Raw genomic sequence first — 19,710 nt, 5'->3', positions numbered from 1 at the left:
TTTATATAACATAATACTAATTTTAACTACAATCTCACTTCAAAATAGTGACACCTGCTTGGTTGTTCATTTAGTAGTTAATCTTATATGTCAATCATTGTACTTCATTAAAACTAGTCAATTAGATAATGTTATCAAACCTTATCATTAAACTGCTAATTTGACAACCAGTTATTCATAAAATTTATGCAAAGAATTAACAAAATAATCAATTTAACAATTTAGATGTAATAAATTAGCAAAAATAACAATTCAAGTTCATGTATTTATTAATTTCTTAGTTTTTCTTAAAGTGCGAGTTATAGTATAGGATATAAAGCAGAGTGGTTTTTTAAATGTTTTCTTTTTCTTTCATAATTAGACTCTTTTTTTTTAAATATTTTTTCCCTCTTTTTCCCTTCTTTTGGTTGTATTGGAACATTGACTATTTGACTCAATATTTGTAACGTCCTAAGATTTTTGTATTGGAGTTTGTGCAGCTTCAAAATGAGCAGGGTAGACTTTTTGAATCTGATTATGGTATATGGCTGAAAAAAAATGATTTTTTGTAATTTTCGGGTCATGGGTATAATGTCTAAGGTTTATGGATAAAGTAAAAGTATAATGAAGATTCTTGTACTAAGTATCAAATTACATTTTGTCTCTTTTACTAAAAATGTCAATGAATTCATAGGTTAAAAGTACCATAAAGGTTCTTGTTCTAAAAGTTAGATATTAAAAAAAATTGAGCATATTAGTCCTTGTATGTTAGATCAAAGAGTAAACTAATTTTTTCTATTAAAAATTTCATCTATTTCTACTGTTAAAAACTGCGTTGTTGACAAAATAACTAAATAATTACATGTGGTATGCCACGTGTGCCTCATTCTAATATATAGAGATCGATTTTTAATAGTAAAAATAAATGATTTTTTTAACAGAAAAACTAATTTGCTCCTTAATTTAATATATAGATACTAATTTACTTATTTTTTAAATAGATAGAACAAAATGCAATATACTCTATGCATAATATAAATATTTAAAGCCAATTTATTTCAAAATTGGGCCATTTAGTCCAATACGGCCGAATGTTGGCCAATTTAGTTTTGAAGATCCGCAACTTAAAATGTAAAACCTCATTTCAGACGAAGCTTCCTATTTCTAATTAAGATCTCAATTACTGTTATTTTCTTGGATTTCTTTTTTTTCTTCAGAAACCAAGGAGAAGGTAATTGGAATTATATTCGATCTCCAAATTTATTTTGGTTCTTTGCTGAGCCTCATATCTAAGTTTTCAGATTTTTTTCCTGCAGGAATTATTGTGTAAAACCGAGATCTGAGATATGGGTTTCTTGGTAACAACCCTAATTTTTGCTGTGATTGGGATAATTGCATCTCTTTGTACCAGAATCTGCTGCAACCGAGGTCCCTCTGCTAATCTGTAAGTGCCCTTTAAAAATTTCTCTCCCTCTCTCTTTTAAAGAATTAAATTTGCTATTCTATTAGACTATTAACTTTTTTTTTAATGTAAATTTCATATGCTAAAAATTTTAGTATTTTTTTTCTCAATCTGGGTTTCATGTTCCTTTAATTATGTTTAAAGGGCATATTTTGATTGGTATATGAATGAAATATGCTTTAATTTGGCAATAGAAGTGAATAGCGAGTTATCACTGTGAACCAATGTTCAGTTGTAGGTGATGTGGTTGTTAACTCTGAACTTGAATGAATTTTATCTCCTATCATTGTGTTGGGTGGTAATCTATCAAGCTGATCTTTAACGATTTTCATTATGTAGTACCATTTTATGTTACACTTGAGCGTTCATTTTTTCTTGAAATGCCTGTGCTCAAATCCAGACATGATACCCAAGGACTCTCCACATATATGTTAAAACTTGAAAAAAATGAATATAACCATATTGAACCATTATATACCATATAACTTGTTTTGTCATCTAGGTTCTAAAGATTGGGTTGGGAATTCTTTTGTTGGATTGTTATCCCCTGCCAATGAGATTAATGCCTTCTTAGATTTCCTTGTAGCTACTTATTGAAAACCATTTTTCTTGTTGCTTTTTGCAGGCTCCATCTAACATTGGTAATCACAGCAACTGTCTGTTGTTGGATGATGTAAGTTTATGTTTGTTTTACATTTTATCTTTCTTCATAGTAGCTTTTATTTTATTTTATTTTATTTTTTAGACACAGTTCATCTTAAAAGTTTGATGATTATTAACATTGGAATCCGGTTAGCCATGTTAATTTTTTCCCAGATTTTGTTTAGATAAACAGTATAATATAATGTCAATTCTCAATTCCTTTCTTCCTCTCATTTGTGTAGCTGGAAATTGCTTTTCTTCTAGGCGTGTGTGTGTCTCTATGTATATATATTCTAGTATTAGGATATTGACGTATGGTAAATTTGAACGGCATTGCAAAGACCTAATTCTAAGCTGTTTATAAAGAATTGTCGTAAAACTTGGAATAATTTCTTGTCTAGCATTTTGATTAGATTCTTTGGCTATGAAATCACTGAATATGATACCTTTTAATGGCTGAGCTTGTTATGTACCATGATTTGTTATGTTACATAATGCTGCCAATGTATGAGAGTTTGATGGTTGCTATGTTTGTGGAATAAGGTGGGTTAAGGGTTTCCATGGCAGATGATAAAGCTCCTAATTTTATCATTTAAAAGAACAGTAAATATGTTTTACTTCTTCCTCTGGGACTCTTGAATGCTTGTATAGTATTCATACAAATGATGTACTTCTTACTTTCATCACATAAATATGCATCCTTTCATAGATTATTGAACCTCCAAGCATGCATTCCTTTTTTCTTCCCTCCCTAGTACTTATTACGTACTTCTGTTTATGGCGCCTAATACCTCAATACCTAAGAAGTAAGTTTGCCTAGTCACTCGCTTGCTTTCCAGCAGTGGTTTTTCTTTCCGGCGTAAGGATTTGAGTGAGGAACTTGACTTGGAGGCAAAACAGGATTTCCAAGACTATATTAAGCCAAGATTTTAGGACCACATACGTTTTCAGGGAAGACCTATGTGGGGCATCTTTTGGGTGTGGGATGCTCGTTCATCAAAGTTATTCTGATGAAACTAATTTTATCATGTAGAGCACTTAGTAGTAAGCAAACATTGTCTTATTTAATTGTCTTTCTAGTTTATAATATCAATTCTTTTTCTTTGATAGGTGGGCAATTGTATATCTTGCACAAATGAAACCACTCATTGTCCCCATTTTGAGTGAAGGGGAATGAAGTTCTTTACACATTATGTTTCAGAACCGAGAATGTGATTGTGAATCGACCACTGAGGAGCATCTGAATTTAGCTATGATGGATGATTTTTGTGTCTTCTGGTGTTTGGTTCTGTATGTAACCCGAATTTGAGCAGGAACTTAAAAGTTTGTGTTGGCACTTGTCATCAGTTTCTCATTTGTTATATTATCATCTTTTATTCAATTTTCATAAAAATTAGGGTTCTATGGGACATTATGAGATTTTGGTAAAATAAAAGATTATATATCTTTTGAGAATAATAGCAATGCCTTGTGTTGTTTTGATGTATCAAATATATAGAAAATTGAAACATATTTGTATTCAATCTTCACACTCAATTTCCTCACCAAAGGGAAAAAAATATAATTTAATTGATTAATATGTTTGTATTTAAAGATGATATTTAATAAGCTGATCACCTGAATTTATATGTAGAAATCATTCATCACTAGTTGAACAAGATTTTATGCCCATAAATTTTAAATTAAAGTCTAATTTTAAGATAATATCTTGAAACGTTTAATTTTCAGTTCAGACTTATCCTCTTTTCAAATTTTGCTTCTCAGCTCTTATTTCCAACTATCTTAAAATCGTATTTTCGACATCAATTTCAATTTTTTTAAAAATAATAATGAGGGAAAAAATATTTGAGGTAATATATGAAAAAGAAGACCAAACGCCGTCGTTGTGACGTTCTATTGTTAAAATCCGAGTCCGCTAAAAGAAAGTGTCATCCAATCTGTTGCAACTTTCAAGTGGTCTCTCAGAAATATTTTCCCAACACATGAAATTCTGAAATTTTACTGAAAATCTATCTAAAACCCTAAAAGCTTCTCTCTTTTCTTCTCCATTCAATCAAATATCATTTAAAAAGAAAACCCCTTTTTTTTGGCAGTTTTCCCCCCTTGTTTTCCTTGTCAAAAATGGCAACACTTCAAGTAACAAGCCCAAAGGAATTGATATCAATAACCGCTTCTTCTTCTTTGTTTTCTTCAAGACTACGTTCTTCTTCAAAAATTTCATTGAAGAAAAGCTTTTTGAGGACGCGTCACCGTTTTGGAGGGATAGCCTGTTCATTTGCTCCAATGGAAACTGCCAAGATAAAGGTGGTCGGTGTTGGTGGAGGTGGTAACAATGCTGTTAATCGAATGATTGGTAGCGGTTTACAGGTTGGTTTTCAGCTTTCTCATTTGCGTTTTGTTTAACGTCTGCAAATTTTGTGAAATTTTGTGGGCTCTTTTGCCTCAAAACTCAGGAATGTTTTTTTTTTCAGAGTGGTTTTAGCTTGAGATTTGAAAAATGGAGGATTGTTGGGGATTTCCCCATTTTTGGACTCAAAAACTTGAAATGGTTTTGCTGGTGGGTTAGCCTGTATTTTGATTTGATGGCTTCTGATTGTCAATTTGAGAAGTTAGGAGATTGAGTTTAAGAATTTCAAGTTTTCCCTTGTACAAAATCAGTGACATTTGGACAATTAGTTTTTCATGATTAGTTTATGGCTTATATGTGAATTTGCCTTTGTTCTACGTGAGCTAAAAACTTGTCTCTCGTTGTCCCTTTTACTGAGATTTTGGTAGGTTGAATTTAAACCGCATGTATGAAGGTAATGGAAATGATAATTGAAAGGACTTAGGTGTTGAATACATTAATATAGCCACAATGTTTTATTTTTTTATTTTGGAGGCAATTACTGATGTTATTGTTGCTTTGTTCTGGAACTAGGGTGTTGATTTCTATGCAATAAACACAGATTCTCAAGCACTATTACAGTCTGCTGCCGAGAACCCACTTCAGATTGGAGAGCTTTTGACTCGTGGACTAGGTCGAGCACTCTTGTTTGATCAATGGAAACATCATCTTGTTTCTTGTGATTGGTTGTAGGGCTATTTACTTCGCTTTATATTTGGTTGATGATGTGAATCAATTGACTGACATGTAGGCACCGGTGGAAATCCACTTTTGGGTGAACAAGCTGCTGAGGAATCTAGAGATGCCATTGCAAATGCTCTTAAGGGCTCAGATCTTGTCTTCATAACTGCTGGCATGGGCGGAGGCACTGGGTCTGGTGCTGCTCCAGTTGTTGCTCAGATAGCCAAGGAGGCTGGTTATTTGACTGTTGGTGTGGTAACCTATCCCTTCAGCTTTGAGGGACGCAAACGAACTGTGCAGGCATGTCCATTTAACTCCTCCATGCAATGCTCTGGATAGTGGGGGATGTTATAACTGTCAATAAGTTGATGTGCTGCTAAACTTTTGATCATTTTAATGTCTAAATAATTGTCTTTATCTCTATATTTGCAGGCACTGGAGGCTATTGAAAAGTTGCAAAAGAATGTTGATACTCTCATAGTGATTCCCAATGACCGTCTGCTTGATATTGCTGATGAGCAGACACCTCTGCAAGATGCTTTTCTTCTTGCTGATGATGTTCTGCGCCAAGGTGTACAAGGAATTTCAGATATAATCACGGTCTCTGATTCTCTCATATGCAAGCTAGATATTCTTAGATTGGACCCTTTTTAGAGGTTTTAGATTCAGCTTCACCATTCCAGTTAACAATCATGACCTTTGGTCTTGCAATAACTATTGAATATATATGGTGATGCATTTATCATCTTGGCCATAAATGATTAAATGCTCGAACCATTTGAAACTTGGTTTTATGATTGTTATTCCTGTGAAGTATTTACGGTTTTGAGTTTTGTCTATTATTGAAATTTCTTCATTTCATTTTGCAGATACCTGGATTGGTGAATGTGGATTTTGCAGATGTTAAGGCAGTCATGAAAGATTCTGGAACTGCGATGCTTGGGGTAGGAGTTTCATCTAGCAAAAACCGTGCAGAAGAAGCGGCAGAGCAAGCAACTTTGGCTCCCCTCATTGGGTCATCAATTCAGTCTGCTACTGGTGTGGTATATAATATTACTGGAGGAAAAGATATAACCTTGCAGGAAGTTAATAGAGTATCACAGGTATTATGTTGTTAGGAACCATTGATTTCTTGTTTGCTGATTCGATTTTATCATGTTTATGGAAATTGAAATGCATGCATTTTATGTTATATACTTCTAATTTTCGGATATAGTTGTAGTCTGTAGATATTAACCAGAAATTCTTTTTGTAATCTGTATTAGTTTTTGTTGATTTTCAGGTTGTGACTAGTTTGGCTGATCCTTCGGCTAACATCATATTTGGTGCTGTTGTCGATGACCGATACAATGGGGAGATCCATGTGACTATTATTGCTACAGGCTTCTCACAGTCATTTCAGAAGACATTATTAACTGACCCCAAGGCTGCAAAACAGAATGACAAAGTTGCAGGGGGACATGAAAGAAAGGGGATACCCTTACCCCTCAAACCATCTTCCCCTTCAACTGTTCCGTCCGGATCATCTCAACGAAGGCTATTCTTTTAATTTCCCTGATCTCTTCTTTCTACCTGCTTTTTGCTGTTAGTTGTGTAAAGATCTTGAAGCTCATGAGTCTTTAGTTGCCATTTGTTTTAAATGATTGTGCGCCTCTTCAATAATTAATGAGTTTTAGTAGTCCAAAGTAGATATGTCCATGTTTAAATAGCAAACTAGTATGAAGACATGAACCTGAAATGCCTCTAGATAAAGAGCTTGTGAATTTTATCACATGGATTCAATTTACGTAGCTCATTTTTCTTGAAATAAGGTGTGGCTAGGAAGATCATGATAAGCTACTGAGCTAACTTACACGAATTTCTATGGAAACTTCAAAGAAGAGGGGAAGTTGCGAGTTTTGTTTTAAAAATCGAACCGGTTGAGTCTCCTATTCTCTGTCTAGTTTTGGTTTAACTGGTTTAATTATAAAAAATAATTATTATATTTTTATTCAAGGGATGATGTAACTTTCGACCTATGTTAGTCCTTGAGTTTTTTATTATTATCTATTTTGACCCTTAAATTTGAAAATCGTTATTCATTAAAGTTTATTGTGTTAATGACCTAAAAAAAAAAGGGGATAATGTAACTTTTGGTCCTTAAACTTGGTAAGTAAATTCACATTGGGTGTTGAACTTACAACTAGATTCACTTTGGTACTTGGTACTCTTTTTAGTTCACTTTTAACACTTGAACTTGACAATTAGGTTCATTTTAATCTTTAAACTTGAAAATCTAAAAGTTTGATAATGTGACACTCTAAGTTTGAAAAGTAAAAAAAAAAAAAATTAGAAGATGATTTGGCATAATCTCAAAGTGTCATATACAACGTTTAATAATCGAACCAATAGTTAAACAAACTAGACCAATAGTTCTTAATTCAACCAGTTTGATTGGTTCGATCATCAAACCAACAATAATTAAATAAATAATTAAAATTCATAAAAATCTAAAAAGTAAAAATAAAATGTAAAATTGGTTTTACTTGGCTTTTTAGATTTTTATGAATTTTAATTATTTATTTAATTATTATTGGTCTGATGGTTGAATTGATCAAACTAATTGAATCGAGAATTGGTGGTCTAACATGTTCAACCATCAGTTCAATTGTTAAAATATTGAATATGACATTAAGGTATTGTACTATGTTATCATCTAAAATATTTTTATTTTTCAAGTGATGATGTGACATTCTTTGGGGATTAAAATGGACCTAATTGTTAAGATTATGTGCCAAAGTAAACAAAAAAAGTGTAGGTACCAAAGTGAACCTAATTGTCAAGTTCAAGGCCAATGTGAACTTACTTGTCAAGTTCGGGAATTAAAAGTTGCATTATCCCCACTTTTTCACTATCATTGATAGAATGAGCTTAAATAAGTATCAATTTTAAAGTTTGGGATCAAAATGGATAAAAAAAATAGTTCAAGAGCGAATGTAGACCTACTTGCTGGCAAGGGTTTGTAACCCATTTAAAAGTGCTTTTTTGACTTTTAATATAGGTCTTATTTAGTGAAATAGGCAGAATTTTCATAAATGTGACAAAAACGCCAAAAAAAATAGTTTTTCTATAAATAATACTTTTTTGGACATGTCAATGGTCAAATATTACTATTTTCATCATTTAAGTCCTAAGTTCAATTCTTATTTCAAGCAATATTTTTATTTCTTGTTGTTTCAAGCTTTTTTCTTCTTAATTTTTAATATTTAGTTAATTTTTTAATAAATAAGCATGTTATTTTCAAGTTTTTATTTTATTTTTAATTAATAACTTTTTATTTATATAAATAAATTAATAAATATGTAATTATCTAATAAAATATATTTGATATATTTCATTATGTTAAAAATATTTTTTAATTAATAAATATTTTATTTATATAAACAAAATAATAAATATGTAGTTATATAATGAAGATATATATTAAAATTAGAAATTTATGCCAATTTCAAGAAAAACTTAGGGATACAAATAAGAATTTTGATTGTTTAGGGAAATAGGTCGTTTTTCCGTAGACGTTGCAAAAGCACGTCTTGAGAAAATCGCTTTTTGAAAAAAAGTTTTCTACAAAATGGGTTTTCTTTTGATGGTCAAATGTTAGTATTTTTGTCATTGAGTCTTAAGTTTGATTTCTCTCTTAAGCACATTTGTATTTTTTATTTCATATTGTTTCAAGCTTTTTCTTAAATTTTTAATTAATTTTATTTTTATTTTTAATCCATCTTTTTAATTAATAACTCTTTTATTTATATAAATAAAATAATAAATATGTAATTATATAATGAAAATATATATTGTTGATATTTATCTTTATGTTAAATATATTTTATCTTTTAAAAACATCAACTAAATTTTTGATCTATTTTTCTTTATATATAGTTTTATATGTCAAATGTTTATTTTATCCACCTACAATGTAGGTATGATGATTTTATAATATTAAAATTTAGCGTTATCACAATATAGGTGGAAAAAATAAATATTTGACATATACAAATTATATAAAAGAAAAAAAAGCTGATACTCTTCAAAAATAAAATATTTTTAACATAACGGCATCTATAAAAATATATAATTTTCATTATATAACTACATAATAATGGAGTTATTATATTAACCTAATGAAATTTATTTTCATTATATAATTACATATTTATCATTTTATTTATATAAATAAAAGAATTATTAATTAAAAGATAAATTAAAATAAAATAAAATTTGAAAATAAAATGTTTATTAATTAAAAACAGTAACTAAATATTAAAGATTAACAAAAGAACTTGAAACAAAACAAAAAAAAAAGCAAATGTGCTTGAGATAGGATTCAAACTTGGAATTTAATGATGAACATAATAATACCTAATTAAAGAAAGCAATTTCCGTAAAGTACTTTTCTTTTAACGTGTTTTTGTCATATTTATAAAAAGTTTAACCTATTTTCTTAATCAAAATTTTGACTTATATCCTTCAATTTTTTCATGAAATCGACATTTACTCTTAATTTTACTGATAAAGGTGGAAAGAGTTTTTAAACCTACATTCTTCTCCTCTACGGCTCCCAACGAGTATTCTTCATCTTCACATCAACTTTTTCTTTTTTAATTCTCTCCTGTTGATTCATCTTCAATCACTTTGAGTTATTCTTTCTTTATTTTCTTCTGATTTTCATTTTTGGATTTAAAATGAAAAAAAGGAGACCTTCTATCATTGACTCTTAAAGAACGTATGATCAAAATCTAATATGTTTTTGCATCAAGTATTAGGTTTTCAATTGCTTGCAAGGTAAATCTGTGAAGAAAATTTTCAGGTTTTAGTTCTTTTAGTTTACAATTTGCTTTTGGATCTGTTTTCCGCCGGCATTGTTAATTTTAGATTTTGTTTTTGTTTTTTTAATTCTTTTTGTATGTGGGCTGGGTAACTTGAGTTGGCTTTTTTATTTTTAGATTTGGGCCAGTTGGTTTAGTTTTTATTTTTTCATTTTGGGTCATGAAATTTGGGCCTTTTAAAATTAAAACAGATTCTATTGGTTTCGTGGCTCATTATGATGTAAACATTAAAAAATGTTAACACGACTATATGTATAATTTCAATAAGTAAAAATATTAAATATTGAATTAAAAGAATATAAATATATATATTTTTAAAATTTTAAAAAATAATATGAGTGAAATTAAAATGAATTTGGATTAATCATTTACAAATATGGATTGGCTTGAATAAAATTTTACACCCATATTTTGAGTCAAGGTGGATTTCAACAAGTATAAAGTGTGTTAATATCATGCATAGGCCCGACCCAAACCTGACTCATGAACAATCATTTCATTAAATATAGATGGACTATAATGACACATTCAAACAACATCATACGAGCAAATCCAATGTTGCTAGAGAAGTTCGACATCCTTGTTAGTGTTGGAGATGTTCAGGTAAACCTATTGTACTTGTTTTAAGGCCAATCTGGATCCAGCATTGAGCTAAGCCCCGCCCATATTGCAGGCTGAGGCAGGCAATGCTTTAGATTCAACAACAAAAGGAAGAACATAAGATAGATAGTTAAAATTTGTCTACAATACTAAAATTACTTGTAAATTTACATATTTCGTGCGGCTCAGCTTCTTCAACGAAAAAAAATAAAAGGAAAAGGAGTGGGACAAAGCCAAATAAGAAGTTCCCAACATGGAGGCAATAACTGAAAACGAATTCCACACACGACACCCACATACAACAATGGCTAGCTTGTTTTGTTTGCAATCGTTGGTATTATAAGTATTTGATCAGAAGGTAAATGGCAACGACCAGAACCACGATACCGATAACAGCTAACAGCATGCACATACAGGAACAACCACCTTTTGTTCGCTTGTTCAAAATTGCCAGGTTTTTCTGCACTCTCTGTTATCAAAGAACACATAATTCTTAGAATCCACCATTATTGTATAATTTCATTTTGTTAGGAAACTCGTGTGTATATTTTATAGTGTTAAAGAGCTAGAAAGTTAAACTTTTCTAGACTTTAAGCAGTTAAGGAAAAACAAGCATCCATTTGAACAAGCAAATTGCAAATAATCCATCATTTCTCACACCTTGGACGGAAACTCTTAACATTATCAGACATTCCTTCTTGCTTTAATTTGCTTCAAGTCTTAGCAGCCAAAGAATGCTACACAAACAGATTGGTTCTAACATAATTCAGTGGTTAAAAGTCATCTAATTCTTAGTTTACTTGAGGAGATCTTTATCTATTCAAACACACAGCTTGAATGACCATGAATTCTATCATTCCTCCCTGACGAGATTCATCACCAAAGATTTCCCACCACATGACATGTTTTGGTAGATTCTGAGGCTTAAATTCATTACCATGAAGTGAAAATAAAAAAAGAGACGCATACCACTTTACAGGAATGCCCATCTCTAGTAGGGGTACTGGATAAATATATTAAACAGCAGTCATTGGATTTTGTTTCATACAAAAAGAAAAGGAAGATATTCTGCTGTGCATTTAAAATGTTAATTAATTATAAGTGTTTTACCCGTAGGCGAGAATCGGTAACTTCCACATGTTGGTCCAGGTCATCCTGCATAGAGGGAGCACACATATAATGTAAAATTCACAAAAGATGAGTAATCTTCACTAAGCACTTATTTTAGAGGCAAAAGTGTATAGAAGAAAAAAACAGTAAAATACAATGAGTCTGGTATGCAGATCAAGTTCTTCATTGACTGCCAATGCAATATGCTTTGTACTTATAACTGTCTCCTCCAACTTCTCAAGACCCTCATCTTGCTCTGCTTCAAAAAGACACCTTCATAAGTAAAGGAACTAAAGCCACTTCACAAGTTACCAGGGATGCCATTTGAAACTAAAATACTTGCCTTTCATTATTTGTCGTTGAAGACCAACAAGGCCAGAGTTATCCGAACCTACCGTTCTACTCATGGCATCTGCCTTCGTTTCTGGCCCCAACAGGCTATCTCGGTTCGCAAAATTTGACATATTGAATGCAGAAGCCATCTGATTTGCTTTTGATCTCAAATTTGCAACCATATCCTTGCGACGGTTCATCTCCTTCTCTGTTCTGTGACAAAAAATATGAAGCATTGACAAAAAGACGGTTTATTCCTCATACTATAGCATATTCAATTTGCAAAGAACATCAAATTGACATATTAAAACCCCAGAAGTCATATGATCAAAATCAAATGCACCTCAATTAAGATGACTTACAAGGGCTTCCCAGTAGGTCTAGACATAAGGGAGTGCAATCCATCAAGTCTAGTCCCTAAAATTGTAATCTTTCTTCTTATAGCCGATGCATGACGCTGAGTTTCCGGTCCGGATGCAGGTAAGGAAATTCTTTCAGATATCATGCCATTGATATCATCAGCAATTTTTACTGCTTCGTTATATTCTTTTATCCAAGGGTCTGATGAAGCTGCCATTGACCTTGAATGGTAATCAGGTTAAAAGATTATTTAAAGGACCAAAAAAGCATAAAGTATACACACAATCAGAGAATGAAAGAACAACAAATAAGAGCTAACAGAAGCTGAATTGAGCTTTCAAAATTAACCAGGAATGATTATGAGAAGAAACTTTCCCTTTTATTTTATCCCTACAACGGCTTCTGTTGAAGAATTAGAGCATTACTCGCAAGAAAAAAAGTAAAAATTTCTTCTACAACTAGATATGATCTTGTACTGAAAACAGGATAAATATCAATAAAATCCAAAAAGAATTAAGCAATCATATTATGTTCAATTGTTCACCTTGTAAAATTAACTTTACTTAGGGCCACCGACAGAATTCCGCTTTTCCTTTAGATCATGCTAAAATAAGTCGAATTCAAAGAAAAATCCATATGTAATGGGTTCTTAAGAGACCTTAATTAAACTTTAAGAAAAAAAAAACCTTTTTCGAACAGGGTATGATCTCAATTATTCACAGCTGGATGAATATTGATATAAAAGAAATGAAAAACTTAGCAATCGAATTAACCTCAATAGAATAAATAAAGACAGAGAAGGAAACTTGAAGCAAAACCCAACAATAAATTCCCAAGTTCCGATGAAATTAAACAAAGACCCATAGCATAAAATGAGAATTTAATGAAAAATAAACAAAATTCATCAGTAACTTACAACGAGGAGAAGTAAAATTGAATGAGCAGCTAATCAAACCCCAAAGAAAACGAAAAGCTTGAAAGATCGGGTCAAGAGAGGGAGATTGGATTGAATATAAGTAACCAAACAAAAACTGAAATTTCCTGAATTTGGTTGAAATTTTGATTGTTGAATTGGGGAATTAAACGACAGCGTAGAGCCGAAGTAACATCAGCGTCGTTTAGCACATTATTAGGGGCATTTTCTTTCCGTTAAATAAAAAGTAGCCTCTCCCCCCCCCCCCAAAAAAAAAAAAAAGGGAATTGTCCATTTCCTTATTTTCTAGTATTTATTAGATACATAATGGGGAGGGGGAGGTTGGTTTCGTATGGCATTGTTTAAGATTGTTTTGATGATTTAGGAGAAGCATAGAAGATTCTTTGGTTAGTTTGAAAGTATTTTAAAGTAATTTCATCAAGTGGAGAAGATTTATTTGCTCCTCCAAACATGTGTTTTGAGGAGTAACTAAGGCTTGGTAGGTTTCCTGCATGTGTATTTGTAGGGGTGAGCATTCGATCGAATCGAATCGAATAAAAAATTTTCGAGTTAATCGAGTTTTCGAATATCATTTTATCATCTTAACTTTATTTGAAGTTTTCTCGAATCGAGTCGAGTGAGATGGAATTCGAATCGAATCGAATATATTTGTTCGAGTTAAATTTTAAAAAATAATTTTGGGTCATTATACCCATCATAATAAAATTTGTCCACCTTAATCAAATTTTTTATTAACTTTCATCACCTCATAATTTATTTATTAATTTTTTATATCTTGGTTAGCTTCTTTGCTTACTTAGTTATTTCAATTATCTTGATTCTTGTCACTATGTATTTTGGAATTAAAAATATATTAAATATAAAAATATGATTTTTTAATAAAAGTTATTTTAAAAATAAAATGTGAAATTGATACCAATATAAAATTTTAACACGAATATTTTATGGCATAATTAATAATTCAATTTTAATATAAATATTCAATATGACTAAACAATTCAATAATATAAATAATATAAAATGTGAAATTTAATTTAATAATATAAATAGTAGATATAAATAAAATTATTACTATTTATGTTTAGTGATTTTTCTTTAGATAATTTTGATTTTTATTTGAGAGTAAAGGGTGAGAAGTAAAAGTTTAGGGGAAAATAAAAGTTTTGGGGAATAAAAGTTTGAGGAAAGTAAATAGGGGAGTAAAATTTTGGAGGGAAAATATTAAAAAAAAATTGGATGGGGGCAGGGTTTGGGATAGATGAGAGGTGGGATGGGAAGGGAATAAAAGTTTTAGGGGAAAAGTGGGAGAGAGTAAAAATTTTAAGGGAAAATAAAATGTTTTGAGGGTTTTGGGGAGTAAAATCTTGAGAAAAAGTAAATGTGAGAGTAAAATTTTGGTGGGAAATGGATTTTGGGTAGATGGGGGGGTTGGGAGGGGAAGAGAGTAAAAGTTTTGGGGGGAAAGTGGGAAAGAGTAAAAGTTTTGAGGGAAAAGTAAAAAGGTTTGGGAGTTTGGGGTAAAAATGTAAAATATTATAGTTTGATATTCGAATTATTCGAATTATTCGAGTTATTCGAATTCGAAAACTCAACTCGATTCGAACTCGAAATTTGAAAAAAAATCGAGTTGATTCAAATAACTCGATTAACTCGAATAACTCGATTTGTTTAACTCGAAATTCGAATTTTTTCGAGTCGAATCGAGTTTTGCTCACCCCTATGTATTTGGATGTAACCATAGTGCTAGTTGTTTTTTTTTTTTGAGATCTCAAGGGGATTCAATATGACTTGGAGTGTTGCCTACATGTTGCCCATACAAGAGATAAGTGTTGAGTATGATGATCATACAATGTCTGAAGGTGATTCATTTGGGTGAAGTAGTTCCTCGACTATAAGAAGCATGATCTCCTTATTCTCTTTTCTAGTCAAGGTTGTTGACTCGAACGAGGTGGTCATATAATAATTTCTCCCTAATCGATAGAGATTGTAAATTACCCATAAAAGTTCATGGATATGTAACACCTCGAACCCGTCTCCGTCGCCGGATTAGAGTTACGAAGTATTATCGTACAATCATAAATATTAAAACATCATAACATTTAATAACATAAATATATCATAAACCATTCAATATCATACATTTCGTCCCTAAATTGAGCCTTCGAGGCCTAAGAAATAGCTTGGAAGCAAATTAGGACTAATTTGAAACAAATTGGAAAGTTTAGGAAAATTTTGTAAAAATTGAAAAATAGGGGTCACACGCCGTGTGACATAGCCCCAGGCCATGTAACTTTCGAACAAGGGACACACGGCCGTGTCCTCACCCGTGTAACTCATTAAGTAAGGTCATACGACCGTGTCACACGCCCTGTGCCAGGTCGTGTCACACTCTAAGTTTCCCCACACACCCGTGTGCCAGGTCGTGTGCTAGGCCGTATAACTCATTGACTTGAACCCTAAGTAATCCTCAGATGACACATGGTCCTGTTGCCAGACTGTGTGCCTCACACGGCTGTGTGAACCCAAAATTTACCTAAAATCAAGCCATTTCAAAACCATTTCCTACCTAACCATTCTTACCATTTGGGCACACAATCAAGGGGTTCAAATATCATCCAAACATACATAAACATGTCATTTCAAACAACCGAATTCACCTAACCAATATGTCATTCAAAGGCACCATAATTGCATGCAAACTACACTTACCTAAACATGTCAATATTACCTTATTTCAAGCATGAAGACCTAATTCCATTATGTGCCTAAAACACATCACAAAAGACCACTTTCAAGCCAACATCAATATACCATAGGACCATGCACATCAATTATCTAAAAGTGATCAAATGAGTTTAACATAACAAGCATTACAAGTCCATCAACCATACATAAAGATCAAGGCACAAACATACCAAATTACCATTTACACATTCTCCAAACACCATAACAAAACATCATATACATGCCATTATAAACATTGGTCAAAATGCTCAAAAACTACCAAATTGACTGCTGGATAGTGTGATAGGTCTCCGACAAGCTTCCAACCAAAATGAGCTTCCGATGATCTAGAAAATAAAGAAAAGAAACTATGTAAGCAACGTTGGCTTAGTAAGCTCGTATAAACTTTAAACATAACTTGCCATTTCTATAACACAATTCATAAAATAATTATAAACCAAAACCAATGCCACAAGCTTAGTATAAGCCTATACAACATCATCAAACTCACAAGTTAGTATACTTGTTCATGATATATATGAAATCAACCATAAGATATGTGGTTTACCATGTATAAACATAACATTTTACATCATAAATGCTACCATAATGTCATGATTCATTGCATTTGCATACTTACCATTTCCTTTTCCTTTTCTTACCTGTTGAACCATCTAGAATTACATTGGGTACTTGGGAAAGCTCACACGAAGTGTGCCTTTACATATAACCGTAACATTTCCTTTACATCAATGCTCATACGAGCTGCGGGTTAGAATGTAAGCTACATGATGCTGCTCACACGTATGTGGAGTATCATAACAAATCAGGGACCTCGACCATCGGTGGGGTATGTGACTGTTTTCAATGAAATCGGAATAGTGGTTTCGGAACCACAAATTCGAGTCCAGAAGAAAAATTATTTTAACATTATTTCATGGTCTGCATTAGATAGAAATGTCGTATGAAAATTTCGTAAAGAAAATTTATTGATTACATGTCTAATTTGATGTAAAGGACCAAATTGCATAAAGTGCAAAAAGTTGAATTCTAGTAGCTAAAGGGATCAAATAGCTATGTATTTCAAAATTTGAGGTCCTTATATGGCAAATAGACCATTTAGAGGAGTTAGTAGATAAGGATTGTCGAAACCATAAAAAGGGTCGATTTTTTGTTTAAAAACAAAAATGGAGTCACCACCAATCCTTTTTATTTAGGTGTGATCAGATCACCTCATAATTTAATCATTTTAATAAAATTTTAAATTTACTAAAACGACAATTTTTGGTTTACAAAATCTAGAAAACGGGTTCGAGAGTCGATTACGTACGAGAAAGGATTAGCACCCTCGATACGCCCAAAATTGGTACCTAGTTTATTATTTAATGTCTTTATGTCGAAAATTGAAATTTTGAAAAGATTTTAAAACACGGTCCCTTTTTTATTAATGTTCATTTTAAAAATGCTTGAATGAATCGAAAAGAAAGTTAAAGACCTCCTCGTCTCGAGGTAACGGAATGTCAGGCCCCATAAGTTAGGACACGACACTTGGAACCCTTGAGAATAAGCTTGCCTTTAATTTTTATTTAAAACTTAGGTATTTTAAATTTAGAAGGATGTTTGTTGTTTAGATTTAATGAGAAAATCGAAACCTTGTAAGTTGTTGTACGACTTCTCGAATTTCCAAAAAACGGAACATTGCCTTATTATTTTTTTATGGAATTTTTGAAGTGATTTTAATGAAATGTGATGGAATGATAATATAGAACATGGAAAAACGATTTATGAACAAAATGTTACATTAATGAGTGGCAATAATATGAAAACACGAATAAACGAATTATAGTAAACGCGATGGCAATAATCACACAATGCATGTCACTTTAATGTCGATATTAACAATCAAAGAAAACGAAACAAAATAATATCTGAGAATAATTTGAGGTAAATAATATAAAACAATTCAAAGTAAATAATATGCAACACAAATTAAAATAAATAACATACAAAGCAAATTAAAATAAATAACATAGAAGACAATTTAAAATAATTTATAAAAGTTTAAAATAAATAATATGTAAAAAGAAATTTCAAATAAACAATATACAAAAGCAGTCTTAAGAAAATGATATGTATAAAAACAATTCAAAATAAATAATATATATAATAGTTTAAAATAAATAATATATAAAAATTTAAAATGGATAATAGTTTAATATAGTTTAAAATACATAATATGTGAAAAACTTAAAATAAATAATAATAAAACAATTTAAAATGAATAATGTATAAAAAGGTTTAAAATAAATAAATAAATAATTTGCAAAAATAAATTGAAATCAAACAGATTTGGGACTGAATCAGGACAAAAATGAGATTAAAGGTAAAAAACTATGATAAAGTAAACAAATGAGGACTAAAATCAAAAGGCGCGAAAAGACCGAGGACCAAATGGGAAAAAAGCCAATCCCTGGACACGTGTCCATTTTCCAGCGCGTCAGTGGGTCAGGGACCCGACTGAAAACCAAACAAAATTCTGTGGTCAAATTTTTAAAAAATAAAAATAAACAAAAGGAGTAAATAAAAAAAGAAATGTGAAAGGACCAGGGTTGTAAATAACCCATTTAACGAAAACACGCGGACCCCCCGGAGCGGGTTGGCTCGCGCGCGGGTGGCCTTATACGGCGCCATTTTGAGGCCACTGAAACAGGTCCTAAACGACACCGTTTCGCATCTTTTATAAAAGCAAAAGTTTTTGTAATTCATTCTGGCATTCACTTAAAAAAAACCTCTCAAAATCCTCTCAACCCCTCCCCTTTACCGGCGTGGGTCCTCTCGGCGGTCTACAGCACCACCGCCGTGGCCAGTGGCCGGCGATGGCAAAATGGGCTTTTTAGCCCTCGCTTCGCAACGCCCTTGAAGGCCAAGCCCTGTCAACCCAAAAACGAAAGAGGAGGACTCTCGACCCCTTTTGGATCCGACTGCGACAATGGAGAAGAGCCCTCTGACGATGCAGTCACAGGGCGTCTCCAGTGAGCCTCTTCTTCCCTTTTTTTTATTATTTTTGTGTATAAAAAAATGAAATAAAAAAATGAAAATAGAATCAAACAAGCATTTAAAATGAAAGTAGAAGTAGAAAATCACCTCTGAAGTATTGTTTTCTGTTTTTTATTTTCTAATGTGTTCGTAAAAAAAATACAAAGATGAGATTTAGGCTTTTATAGCCGGATACAGCTTTTTAGTTTCTAGTCTTTGTCTGTTTGCTATTTACTGCTACTGTTGCTAGTATACTTCTCTGTTATTGCATTCATTTTTTGTGCAGGTGTCAGACGAGTGTGCAGCGGTGGTGGCGTGCGTAAGGAGCCTGGTGTGCATGTGGCGGCAACTAGGGGTGTACCTAGGTGCAGCGCACCTAGGGTTAGGGGAGTTAGGGTTTTTTGCTGAAATATTTAAGTTGTGGGCCAATCAGGCCTCTAGGGTTTTTTTATTATTGGGCATTTGGGATTGTAATTTTTTGGACTATGGATTGTTTATTTTTTATTTTGGGTTTTATTTATTTAGTTTTGGGTCCGGGCAAAAATGGGTCATTACAAGGATGATTAATCATCAATTGAATTTAGCAAATTGTTAAAGT

The 19,710-nt window shown here is 31.9% G+C and overlaps 3 protein-coding genes across 3 annotated transcripts; 2 read left to right on the top strand and 1 right to left on the bottom strand.

Annotated features, from left to right (window-relative positions):
- Window positions 1-1,056: 1,056 nt before the first annotated feature.
- On the top strand, window positions 1,057-3,541 carry LOC105782166 (V-type proton ATPase subunit e1). The gene is made up of 4 exons (XM_012606706.2): window positions 1,057-1,210; window positions 1,296-1,423; window positions 2,067-2,114; window positions 3,194-3,541. Exons 2-4 carry the CDS (start codon window positions 1,326-1,328, stop codon window positions 3,258-3,260), a joined length of 213 nt encoding a protein of 70 aa, XP_012462160.1. The 5' UTR covers window positions 1,057-1,210; window positions 1,296-1,325; the 3' UTR covers window positions 3,261-3,541.
- A 464-nt stretch (window positions 3,542-4,005) lies between these two features.
- On the top strand, window positions 4,006-6,835 carry LOC105782161 (cell division protein FtsZ homolog 1, chloroplastic). The gene is made up of 6 exons (XM_012606698.2): window positions 4,006-4,450; window positions 5,004-5,103; window positions 5,221-5,450; window positions 5,583-5,750; window positions 6,020-6,253; window positions 6,433-6,835. The coding sequence occupies exons 1-6, from the start codon at window positions 4,205-4,207 to the stop codon at window positions 6,697-6,699; spliced, it is 1,245 nt and encodes a 414-aa protein (XP_012462152.1). The 5' UTR covers window positions 4,006-4,204; the 3' UTR covers window positions 6,700-6,835.
- Window positions 6,836-10,711: 3,876 nt separating this feature from the next.
- LOC105782164 (syntaxin-51) lies at window positions 10,712-13,539 on the bottom strand. Its single transcript, XM_012606700.2, has 6 exons — window positions 13,335-13,539; window positions 12,421-12,639; window positions 12,069-12,271; window positions 11,881-11,981; window positions 11,726-11,770; window positions 10,712-11,084 (listed from the first exon to the last, which is right to left on the bottom strand). The coding sequence occupies exons 2-6, from the start codon at window positions 12,633-12,635 to the stop codon at window positions 10,953-10,955; spliced, it is 696 nt and encodes a 231-aa protein (XP_012462154.1). The 5' UTR covers window positions 12,636-12,639; window positions 13,335-13,539; the 3' UTR covers window positions 10,712-10,952.
- Between the last annotated feature and the right edge of the window lie 6,171 nt (window positions 13,540-19,710).

The sequence above is a fragment of the Gossypium raimondii genome, chromosome 13, assembly GCF_025698545.1.
Source record: "Gossypium raimondii isolate GPD5lz chromosome 13, ASM2569854v1, whole genome shotgun sequence".
Classification (NCBI taxonomy): Eukaryota; Viridiplantae; Streptophyta; class Magnoliopsida; order Malvales; family Malvaceae; genus Gossypium; species Gossypium raimondii.
The sequence above is the reverse complement of the archived record's forward strand: the minus strand, read 5'-3'. Positions and strand labels throughout refer to the sequence as shown.